Source organism: Lycorma delicatula, chromosome 12 (assembly GCF_047948215.1).
Source record: "Lycorma delicatula isolate Av1 chromosome 12, ASM4794821v1, whole genome shotgun sequence".
NCBI lineage: Eukaryota > Metazoa > Arthropoda > Insecta > Hemiptera > Fulgoridae > Lycorma > Lycorma delicatula.
Window position 1 is genome coordinate 23,584,069 of NC_134466.1, and position 12,836 is coordinate 23,596,904.

The window sequence follows — 12,836 nt, forward strand, 5'->3', positions numbered from 1 at the left end:
GATCTATATTATGTGCATAATTTGTTATTGGGAAGGAGAAAATTGGTAAACGTTTCCTGTGAGGTTGTTTGTACTTAAGTAGTCTAGTACGAGTGGTCACTATTAGCTTATCTTTTTCTTTCCTTTTTTTTATGTAAATTTCATTAGAAAACTACCAATTGTAATTTTGCGCCATTCACTTTTAAAATTATACATAAAATATAACGACCCAAAATCTCGATTGAGTTTGCTAATGGGCAAAAGCGAACCATAGGGCTGGAAATGGGGGACTTTAAAAAAAATATATTGCTATAACTTTCTTATTAAGTAACATATCAAATTTGTTTAAAGTTCCTACTATTCTTTGGATAAGGGCCTAAAACTTATATAAGTAAAGTCTTTTGATATCACCAACCATTGACCTGGGGGATGGAAATAATGGGGTTTCTAAGACAAAAAAAAATAAAACCTCTTTTAATTGGCACAGTATCGAATCAGTTTAAAATGGTCGTTAGTCTTCTAAACATTACATATAAAGTTTGTTTGAAACAATTTTTTATATGACCAAAATGTTGCTGGAATTGTAAGAAGACGGGGGGAGCTTGCCGTATGCTAAACATGTGAAACTTTTTTCACATGCAACTATTGTCGTATTGAACGAATTTGAAGTTTTTCTTAAGGTAGAAATCTGTTTTATCCCCTACTAAGCACTGGGGAAATCTACTCCTTTCGGCGGAAGAAAAATTCGAAAGGGATTTTTTTGAATGTGCAGTTTTTCTGTTAATCTCTTTGTAACTTATAGGTTCCATTTTTTCTTCCTCTATAATTTTATATTGTGAGCCATTGTTCTTTCTGAGGTAAAATCTGTTGTAATTATCATAATTCTTTGTTTAATTAGTCTAATGGACTTTTCTAATTAGTCTGATGGACTAATTGGAGAACAAACTCTTGGTTTTTTATTATTTGATACAAGGTTATTCAGCAAGTTCTCGGCCTGACAAAGAAAACGAATTTTTCAGAAAATCTTTTTTTTAATTTTTCAACCTAGTCAGTCACCTTGCATTTCATACATTAAGAAAATGACTTTCCAACTGTTTTACATCCTCAACACTTTGCATTTCATGTATTTAGAAAATGACTTTGTAATTATTTTACACCCTTAGCATAAAGCAATTTGTCCAGTACTGCAAAAAGGCCCTTAAGTTGTCTTGGCTTTAATCTGATCATTTGAAGTGAAACTTCATCCAGCGAGTCATTTCTTCAGGTTTTGAAGAGGAAGTAATTGTTGTTTGGTAAAGTAAGTTGTTGAAGTAATCAAATCCAGTAAATACAACTCATGTGGAACCACTTCAAAGATTAGGTCATGTTTAGGTTTTGCAGCTGCAACCAGAGATGTGTGTGCAGCTATATTATCATGGTGAAAGAGCAATTTCTTTTTGGTGAAATGTGGATTTTTTGCGGTGACCTGAATAGCACCCTTCAGTTGTTCCAGTAGTGAAGTATAATACTGCTCGGTGAAGGTCCTGTATTTTTCCAGATGGACTACGAGCACCGTACTACGAGAATGAAAAAATCTGTAACCGTGATTTTTCTTGCAGGTGGAACCATTTCGCTTTCTTTGGCACACTTTCACTTGCCCTCCCGCACTGCTTGGTCTCTGTCATGTAATGATGAACCCGTGTTTCATCTACTGGTATAAAACATAAAAACTCAGTAGAATTGGGTTTAAATAAATCTAAGCATCCATGAGAAGTGTTAAGTTGGATGCGTTTTGGGTAACTGTTAACTAACTTGGTACCCATTAAACGGAACTGTAAACTATACTGTAAACATTGTATAAAATGTAGGGGACATGATCTATCAAGATGTTTACAGAATCCAAGCTTATATACCTTCAGTCGGCGATCATTTAATATGGCATTATGGATTTTTGTGACGATTTCATTATTGTAGCACATTTTTGAGAGTCCCAAGCATTCATTATTGTGAAAGCATGTATGACCTCATTTTAAATTCAGCAGCCTATTTTTTACTGTCAGAGAAATGAAGAGGAAGAATACTTTAAAGTGGAATCTAATTATGTATAAAGTTTACTATCATTATACGTCTATTGGGGTTAAACCTTTTAAAACAAAATTCTTTATAACAGCTCAAATTTCAATTTTATCCATTTTTCAGAAAATACCAAAACTTGTTTGCTTTACTCAATCACCACTAGTGAACAACTAAATGTCCTTACCTGAAACATTTAAAGGATCATATTTGACAAATATCATGATAATTTGGTCATAACTGCACCAATTTTGTATCTGGCTGAGATCTTTCTGAACGTCCCTGGTACAAATTTAGTAATAATAATATTCACTAGTTTAGAATAAAAATATTTTTTGCTATTATAATATATATGTTGTCTATATGAAGTTAATTTTGGTCACCAAGTACTGTTAATTTTAAAGTTCACTTCATTATTTATTAACATGTGGCTCGTAATGCAATTCCATGTTGGCTTTCTATATATCCTATTAGTGTGAAAGTAATGTATTACTTTCACACTAATAGGCTGCCATAGAGTGGTTAGATTGAAAATTACATACATAAATTAATTTTTGTTATAATTTAATTTAATGTTTTAATTATGAAATCTGTTGTCTGCTACAGGATTTGTGTTATAAATCAAATAGTGATAGTGCTCATAAGTCACCTCATAAAACTAAAAGAAAAGCAACGGGCCGAGGTCATATTGAGCTTTATTGTTCAGAATTATGTGCTGTTGTTACAACTAGAGGTGTTTACATTATTAATATCAGGTATTTAAATAAAAATGACCATAGTTAGATACAGTTATGTTTTGACTATAATTTTTATTGTTTTTTACAATTATGTTTTAAATTTTATCAGTTGATGTTTATTGTAATATTTTGAATCTATACCGCATATTGTTTTACATGTTTTCAGTTTCTAAATATTTGCTATTTTGAACTTGAAAAATTCATTGTCAATTTCAAAAATGGTTTCACCGATAACTAACAATATAACATTTGAGATTTAAATGGAAAGTATGATAAGCTTTACTTTGAAATAGTTATATACTTAACAAAGCGGGAAGAAAATCAAAGTTTGAAACATAAAGAGTATATAAATATTTCTGAAAAATAATTACAGATAAAAAAAATTTATGTATTTTTCCAAAGGGGGTTAGAATAAAGGATGGATACAAGGGTCGGATGGATATTAACAAAGTTATAAGAGATGAAACGAAGAGTATTTTGAAATTAAAGATTTGTGAACGATAAGAGATGTAAATGTTCAGAAATGGAGACCGTAATAGAGTTACACAACAGGCTACAGATGACTGAAATTACAGATAGAAGGAAGATTGTGGTAGGCAAAGCATATGGCAAGAAAAAAATATTAAGCATTCACTGCATACAGAAATAATAAAACTAGTGGAATTGTATGAAGAATGAGAAGGATTGATGGAGTAAAGGTATTAATTATATTAATGGATGTTATGTATGAGAGGATGTAGTCCAAGATTTAAAGAAATTGATGAGACTTGAATCAGTTAGGTGACTAACTGGATACATAGGTATATAACAAAAACTTTTTAAAAATAAATCCTACTTTGTTTTTAAAATAATTTAGATTTTGATTTTTGTTGTACTGTTTCTATAATTTCCTAATTCAATGTGGAACCTTATTAGAAATAATTTTTCCAAGCCTAAAAATGTGTAAAATCATTTTATAATTTTTCAGTTGATATTTTATGTTTTACTGCTTGTTTATCTTTACAATTTAATATATATATATATATATATATAGTTTATTTAAAATGCTTCTTACAGGCCAGTACATGAAGAAGTTTTAGCATGTGTTCGTGATTCTGGTCGATTAGAAGATGGTGAACGGTTATGCAGAATATTTTGTTTAGATTTACAAAAATTATTAGAAATTGCTGCTGATCAACAGTTGGATGGTGGACTTTTTGAATCTGGAATGAAACTTTATAATTTATCAAAAGTAAGTAATCGTTCATTTTACTATTTGATATGATCTGCTCCTATGTAGTTTGCATTAAAGTGCAACCAAATCATTTTACTTTTCATGTGATGTTCTCCAACCGGCATATTAATCGACATGAGGAACGACCAAGATCTACTGCTCCGCTAGCCATCAAGAGCTGATCCCCTTTTCTTATCTCTAATTACCTCCAGTATCTCCTGTTACTCAACATATTGCCTCCCTTTGCAGCCTTCTCTCATGAATTACTGCTTTAGTCTTGGTCAATATAAAAAAAGGACGCAAATTTAGTTATCTTACAAGAAACATTTTTTAATATTGTAAATAGCATGAATCCTAATGCTATAGTTTATACAGATGGTTCTGCACATGATAATTCTGTTGGTTGTGTTTTTATGGTTGGCAATAGAACATACATATTTAGCCTTCCCAGAATTGCCAGTGTTTTCGTCGCCATGCTGTATGCTATTAACAAGGTCTTAAATATACTTAGCCGAACATTCTGACACGTACTTGTCTTAACAGACAAGTATGTCTGTTCAGGTCCATTAATACCTAACTGGCAATTAATGACATGTACTCCAGACAACCTGTTGTCTGTGATATACAGTCTGTTCTCTCTGAAATGTCTCAGCGTAACACAACTGTTAGCTTCTGCTGAATCCTTAGTTATATTGCAATTACAGGCAATGATCTTGCAGCAAAAGAGGCTTGTTTGCATCCTCCTTTCACTAATCGCGTTTTGAACGATGTGTATTTTCTGAAGAGGGTGGGTCGTGATGAGTGGCAAAGTGGATGGAATGCTACCATCGACAATAAACTTTGTCCAGTTAAGAAGACTGTGTTAGCATGGAGCTCCTCATGCAAGAATAACTGGCAAGAGGAGGTTATTATTTATTATTTGTGAGTAGGGCACACTAAATTTACTCATGGACACCTCATGAATCAGACAGATGCACCTGTCTGTGCTTACTGCGACTGCCAACTTATGGTAAACCATAGCCTTATGGACTGTGACTGTTTTGCAGATTGCGAAGTTTAAACTAGACTAACATTCGAAATATCTTAAGCGATAATGTACGAATGTTATGAAATGTCTTATGATTTCTTAAGGCCATGCGTTGGGATTTAGAAATTTAATTATTCATATATCCTTTTTCCTTTATTAATCTTTTTCAATTATTTCTGCCAGTTGCCATATACCAGATGATAATTTTATTCTTCTAAATTACATTTTTAATGATCTGTTGCATCTTTCTTTATCAATATAAAATTAATCCTGTTGGTATAGCATTCACAAACACAGAGGATACAAGAAAAGGAAAAAATTCTGTAGGACTAAAACTCAGGTTTCAAGAAGGATCCAGTGTAATACATTAATTTTTTTCCTAGGCACACAATGAAGTGTCGTCAACAGCACCCAAGAGTTTGTTAATGAGCAAAATCGGACCATGGGGTAGAAATGGGGGGGGGGGGGGCTTTTTCGAAAAAACAAAATATCACTATAGCTTTTTTATTAAGTAAAATATCAAATGTTTTTAAAGTTCCTACTATTTTTTGGATAAGGGTCTAAAACTTATTTAAGTAAAGTTTTTTGATATCACCAACTATTGGCCCAGGGAGTGGAAAAAATGGGGTTTTGAAGACAAAAAAAATCATACCTCCCTTAATAGGTGCAGTGTCAAATCGTTTTAAAATGGCCATTAGTCGTATAAACAATACCTAAAACTTTTGTCTGTAATAATTTTTGATATGCCAACCCTTATGGCAAGGGATGACCAAAATGTTGCTGGAATTGTAAGAAGGTAGGGCTTGTCGTATGCTAAACATGTGAAACTTTTTTCACATGCAACCATTGTCATATTAAGTAAATTTAAAGTTTTTCTTAACTTTAAGGTGGAAATCTTTTTTATCCCCTACTTAGCATCGGTGAATTCTATCTCCGCCTTCTGGTGTGCCAAAAGGGATTTTTTATATTATTGTTGTTTAGATTTTAAATTAATCATTAATTACTAATATTTATTTGTTTACTGTATAAATATCGTGTTTGGGTGCTGTTGACGACACTTCATTGTGTGCCTAGGAAAAAAATTAATGTATTACATTGGATCCTTCTTGAAACCTGAGTTTTAGTCCTACAGAATTTGTTCCTTTTCTTGTATCCTCTGTGTTTGTGAATGCTATACCAACAGGATTAATTTTATATTGATAAAGAAAGATGCAACAGACAGGACCATTGAATGAATATCACAGAAATCAAATATCGAATATTCATAAAGCCAAACACGCCATGTTTAAAACAATTTATTGACAAAATATTAGTTTAATTATTTATATCTAAATAATTTTTCAGTTACATCTCACAGCAGGTGTTTAAAATACCACCTTGTTTCTGTTGGTATGTATTTACTTATTTCTTCATATTTCACATCTAATATGGAGTTTCTGCACTCTTTCAGATGCTTTAGGTAATTTTTTCAATTTGTTTAGTTCTATAAGGAAAAATACTTTTTACACCGATAAAAATCTAGATAAGAAGTCTGGGGAGATGTAAGACTTGTTACAGATTACAGTTACTAAAAATTAACATATATGTTGTGATATGTATTGCCAATTAAAGAAAATGATCTGAGGACAATTTGTCAAAAAATTGTGTTTTCGGAGAGTATACGATTTTTGATGAAAGTGTAGTAGTTCTCAAAACACCATACTCTATTAATCAGGCTGTCAGTTTATCCAGAGAGAAGAAACCATACCTTTTCTGATTGAAGATCGCCCAAAACATGCATAATATAACAAATGAAACATCTGAACAATCGGCAATATTTCAAGTCAGGTTTATCACGTACTTGAATATGATGTGGGTATAGTGTAACTCATTTTTGGTTTTGTAGCATCAAAGCTCTAGTGCTTGCTGCAAGAAGGAATGCATGGAAATCAGTCAAGAAATAAGTTTTTTTCATTTCTCAATGTTTCGTGACCCAGAAAACTAAAAAAAGAAAAAAAAAGTAGGGGGTAATGTGCATACATACATATGTATGTTTGAAGCTTAATATCTTTTGATTGGATAAATTGATTTGATAAAATTTTGTACAGAGACTCGTATATATGGGTTAATTTGTCAGTAAAATATTGGGAGTTAATATCTCCAGGAGATTTGTTGATAGTTTTTGGGGTCAGTTTTCCCAAACTTATGCAGACATAACCCCACTTTATATTAAGCTCAGTACACGCATGCTTATCTGACCATTTTTAAAAAAATATTTCCCCTTCCACAAAAATCAAAAAAAAGAAGCTACTTTTTTATTTACTGCATATTTTTTTAACCGAATTTGTTTTTGTCTTCCTAGGAATAATGTATGCGAGAAAAAAATACTTTGAAGAAATATTGGAGGCGTGGAGAAGCTGATTAAAGTTTAAAAATGTGATGTTGAGTTAAACATTTTTTTTAAATTTTGTTTAAACATATAATGATAATTTTACAATAAAACTTAATCAAAAATTACTCCCGCCCCAAAAAAGAAATCTTAGGAAACTTTTTTCACATACCATTATTTTTTCACCGTATAAAAGAATAAATAAACAATGTGTTACAACTTTGTTATCAGCTTTTTTTTCAGCTTTGAGAGAAAGCCTCCAGTCTGTTGAGAAAGTTTCTTGAGTGACTTTTCGGAGAACATAACGGCTGTTAAAAATTTATATATTCTCATCTTGTGAAAGCAGCAGTCAATACATTTATGATCAACAGTAGTTGTTTTATAAAACCTAGTAATTAAATGAGAAGTAGTACAGTTATTTGGTGAAGTATAATCAGGAAACTTAGTCCTGACATAATTCTGACATTTTGAATACGACTTGAGTTGTGAAAAAATTTCTACAATTATCACTCTTCACATTTGTAAACATGATATGATCGTTATAACATCACAAAGATTGTTAATTCAGATGGAGGAATGATGTGATAATTCTTGATTGTATTTTATAATTAATTCTTTCATTGATTTTTATTTTTAGTGTAGACCATTAAAGAGTGTGCTACGTTTGGCTGCAGCTGGATACACCCAACAATTATTACCATATGCTATATCTCTATTAAAAACTGCTGATTTATCGCCATCAGAACAATTACATTTATCAAATTTAAGTTTATTATCTTATGCCGAACAAACCTTAAGAGCTAATGAACCTCAAAGGATGAAACTTATTCAAGAATTCAAGTAAGTACCATTATTATAAATTAATTCAAGGTTTTTTTAATTAATATACATTATAAATAGTAATATTAATGATAACACATAATTTCAACTCAAGACAACTATCCTAATTTAAATGAAATTTTTTCGCAATTAGTAAAGTATTTTTACTGATTCAAGTGTTTGCTTATTAAAAATTTATTCAACTTAGTTCATACTCTGCTGATTTCCATTTCTTGATTTTTCTTAAAATTATAAATTGAAAAAACCTATTAAACATATAGTGCTTATTTAATTATTTCTTTTATTATTTACTTTATACAGGTCATTCATATGAAATAAGTCATAAGAGATTTGTAAAAAAATTTTAAATCTATTTTTTTAGTTTACTGTTTGAATTTTTAATGTCTATTGCGATTTTATTGTCAAAAATTTCACCTATAAATTGAATGAATGTGCGTATAATGTAGGGACTGCAATCCACAGTTCTGTCCATAATCAAAACTAAATGTACAGCTTGTCCCAAAAAGAATCGTCCGATAGGAATTGCTTATATTTTGAAAAATATTGAATATAAAAACCAAGACTATTGAAAATTTATTCATTAAGATTTTTTAACGTACCAAGTTATAAGTACTCAATATGTTCCCCTTGGGATGCACGGCATATGTCCACACAATAGTTGAATTTGTCCTACACCTTAGCAAGCATTTCTCTATTCATTGCTGCTGTTACGCAGTTCCACAGTTTGACCGTTGTAGCTGGAATGGTTGGCACGTAGAAAGATTATTTTACAAAACCCTCTAAGTAAAAATCAGGCACGCACCCAAACACACACACACATATATGCACGCACACACGAAGGCACGCAGGCAGGCAGTCAGAGATATATAGAGAGAGAGAAAGAGAGAGACAGACAGACAGACAGAGCAAGGTCTGGCGATCTTGGAGGCCAGTTATGTAAAGCTGAATCGTTAGGTCCATATGGCTGATCCATCATTGAGGAATCCTATCTTTCAAAAATTCTCCAATGTACAGACTCCAGTGAGGTGGTGCTCCATCCTGCTGGAGAATGGAACTTGAGAGTTCCCTCTGTCTAACAGTACTTTGCTCGATCAAAACGGATTAAAAGCTGAATAGTTTTGAAATTTTAAAATCGGATGATTCTTTTAGGGACACGCCGCATAACTGACAAAATTTAAACAAATACCTGTCTGAGGACTACAGAACTGAAGGGTGAGATATTGGTTAATCATAGCAGTCTGTTGTTACAAATTCAACAAGTACAATTTGTAGCTTATTATTTAAAATCTGATGACTTGTGATGTTCCGAAATGCTGTTTATAATTCAGTGCGATTATTTCAATTTCAATTGCAACATGATTACTGAATTGTATGAATGTACAAAGGATTAAATGTCATTGAATGTACATGTGAATTTTCACAGATACACATACATATGCACATGCATCACAAATTAACCCGTTCCTTTACTTTGATTAATGCAGCTCGCTGTGAATTTTGCCCTCAGCTTCATTGATGAGTCTTCCTCACTATTATAATGCATGATTCTACTTAATTGAATTCAGCTTGCAGTTTATTTCACAGTATTGAATTCCAAATGGTTTATTACAATTTAAGACAGTCACATATACTGCTGTTTGATGTCAGCTAATATTAATATAAATTATGTACTCCATTGGAATTCCTTGTTTTTTGTAACCATTTTATAAAGTGAACTGAAATTTTTTTTTAAATGCTATATTTTATTTAAAATAGATTTAAATTTAAAAAGTAGATCATGAAATAATTGCGTGCCTTATTTTTTAAACACAAATTAGTTTATTATTTAGTGCACTTTATGTATTTACTTTTTGTTTACTAGTCTAATCTTTATGTACTTAACTGTATAATTATTTTATTGTTATGTTATAAAAGGTATTGCTTAATGCATTTTATCTCTAAAATATATTAAAAATTACATGTTAGTCAGTGAAAATAATCTTTCCCATTCAGAAGTAAGAAATTAATTTACTTAATATTGATATAATAAAAAAAATAGAAAAAAATTGAAAAAAGAGTAAATCTTCCAGAAAAAAAAATTTTAAATATTTTTCTCCTTGTCTTTAAATCATATTAAAATATTTTGATTAACAAAATCTTATCAGGTGGTATATCTTTATGCTATAATAATTCAGTAGTACTAAGCATGAAGACAAAAATTTAAAAAAAATTATTTCAATTTGTCTTCATTGACAGTGTTATTTTTTTGTTTAAAAATTCATTGTTAAATTATGTGGCTGAAACTTCATTACAGTATAATCAAAGGAACTTCCTTTACAAATTAAAAAAAGCATTGTAAAAATCATTGTATTTGCTGAAAAGTAAAGCTTTGTATTAAAAAATATACGTGTGTCAAATTACTTTCTTTAAGTAGATAAAAATTTGATAAGTATTCTTGATGTTTCTTTGATTATATTTATCGAGTATTAATAAAAGTTATTTATTTCTTTTTCTTTTTTTATTGCAGAAATTTCTTGTCAGAGAATATGCAATATTCTGAAGAGCTTGCTGTTAATGTTGTCGCACAAAGTGGTCTTTGTCAAGTATTAATACATTTAGCTAATTATCGTGGTTTACATTCACATGTGGCTGATGTTTTAGCTCGATTATTAACACATTATCATAATCAATCGCACGGTATTGATTTACAGTGTAAGTCAGTAAAAAATATTTAATTAATTTTTTCTCCAAATAGCTACGGTGTTTATTAATTATCTGATTACAGTCATCATAAATTAAAATTTATCCTTCATCACTTAGTTTAATATAAGATGTAATAGTAAAATAGATTAATTCTATAAACCTTGATTTACAGAGTGTCCCACAAAGAAATGGAAAAACGTTCTACTGGCGAAAATAATTATTGAAAAAAGTTCATGTAAACATAGGTCTTTCTTTTTCTGTTTAGCCTCTGGAACCACCATAAGGTATTACTTTAGAGGATGAATGAGAATATGTATGAATGTAAATGAAGTGTGGTCTTGTACAGTGTCTCAAGTTGACTATTCCAGAGATATGTGGTTAATTGAAACCCAACTACCAAAGAACACCGGCATCCACGATCTAGTATTCAAATCTGTATAAAAGTATCTGTCTTTACTAGGATTAGAACCTTAGAATTCTCGACTTCAAAATTAGCCAATTTGCGATGATGAGTTCACCACATATAATTTTTTTTTTTGTCTTCAGTCATTTGACTGGTTTGCTGCAGCTCTCCAAGATTCCCTATCTAGTGTTAGTCGTTTCATTTCGGTATACCCCCCTACATCCTACAACCCTAACAATTTGTTTTACATATTCCAAACATGGCCTGCCTACACAATTTGTTCCTTCTACCTGTCCTTCCAATATTAAAGCGACTATTCCAGGATGCCTTAGTATGTGGCCTATAAGTCTGTCTCTTCTTTTAAGTATATTTTTCCAAACGCTCTTTTTTCATCTATTTGCCTCAACACCTCTTCATTTGTCACTTTATCCACCCATCTGATTTTTAACATTCTCCTATGGCACCACATTTCAAAAGCTTCTAATCTTTTCTTCTCAGATACTTCGATCGTCCAAGTTTCACTTCCATATAAAGCGACGCTCCAAACATATACTTTCAAAAATCTTTTCCTGACATGTAAATTAATTTTTGATGTAAACAAAGTATATTTCTGACTGAAGGCTCGTTTCGCTTGTGCTATTCGGCATTTTACACATATAAATATAGGTCTGGAAACACTTTGTTTTTGAATTACCTCTAATGAAATATTTCACCAGATTTCAGTTCAGCTCTTCTAATAAAAAGAAGCCTTATTGTAATTTTTGGGATCCAAATAAGAAGTAAAGTTGGTGGTTTCTTATGTAATTTGAGCTAGGAAATTGGATAAAACAGGTCCCAGAACTATAACTCCAGTGGTTTTAGAAGATATTCGACATAAAACAAAATTTGGTGTCAAAAAACAATTTTTTTTTTAAAGTTTGTAATACAGTGGCTTTTTTAAGTGATAAATAAAGCGAAAAATTTGGTAACGGTACTTACAGAGAATTTAATTCTGATAATATTAATGTAAATACAGCCAATAAAAATGAAATAAAAACTTTAAAAATCATTATTTATTCAAGCAAAACAGATGAAAAATAGACAGAAAATTGTATTTCTCTTTTTGCACCTAATGAACATTCTTTTTAAAAACAAACATTAATTACTGAAAATAATTTTAAAAGAAATACAAAATTTATAAAACAATATTTTAGCTGTGTATATTCATTCAATAATTTTACAAAGGTAAAATTAAGTAATCATTTAAGCAACTAAATTAAAATGTTTAATACTTCTGAAATATTTAAAAACATTTTATTGTATAGGTTGGCAATACTAACAATCACCTCTTTCACATTACTATGACTCCCTGGTTGAGAAACGCTGATCTAGAGTATGACATCTCAGAGAAATTCCCATTCTGTGCAAAATGTAGCTTCTTCTTTTGAACTGTTATTAAATGTTAAAACTATATTTTTTACTTTTTTTTTCAGTTTGGTTAATCCATAAAACACAGTTTCTGGTAATATTGTTCATATTGTGGTGTAGAAACTGTA

General features: G+C 30.7%; 1 protein-coding gene across 3 annotated transcripts in view; it reads left to right on the plus strand.

Moving 5' to 3' along the window:
* ca (RCC1 and BTB domain containing protein claret) overlaps positions 1-12,836 on the plus strand; it is a 142,637-nt gene that overhangs the window by 42,570 nt on the left and 87,231 nt on the right. For all 3 annotated transcript variants that reach the window (XR_012758598.1, XM_075380471.1, XM_075380472.1), the window contains exons 11-14: positions 2,638-2,786; positions 3,825-3,999; positions 8,014-8,216; positions 10,723-10,907. Coding sequence is in view for 2 of the 3 variants with exons in the window: in XM_075380471.1 (XP_075236586.1) it covers positions 2,638-2,786; positions 3,825-3,999; positions 8,014-8,216; positions 10,723-10,907 (712 nt within the window). In the remaining variant the exon portion in view is untranslated. The remainder of the gene's footprint in view (positions 1-2,637; positions 2,787-3,824; positions 4,000-8,013; positions 8,217-10,722; positions 10,908-12,836) is intronic.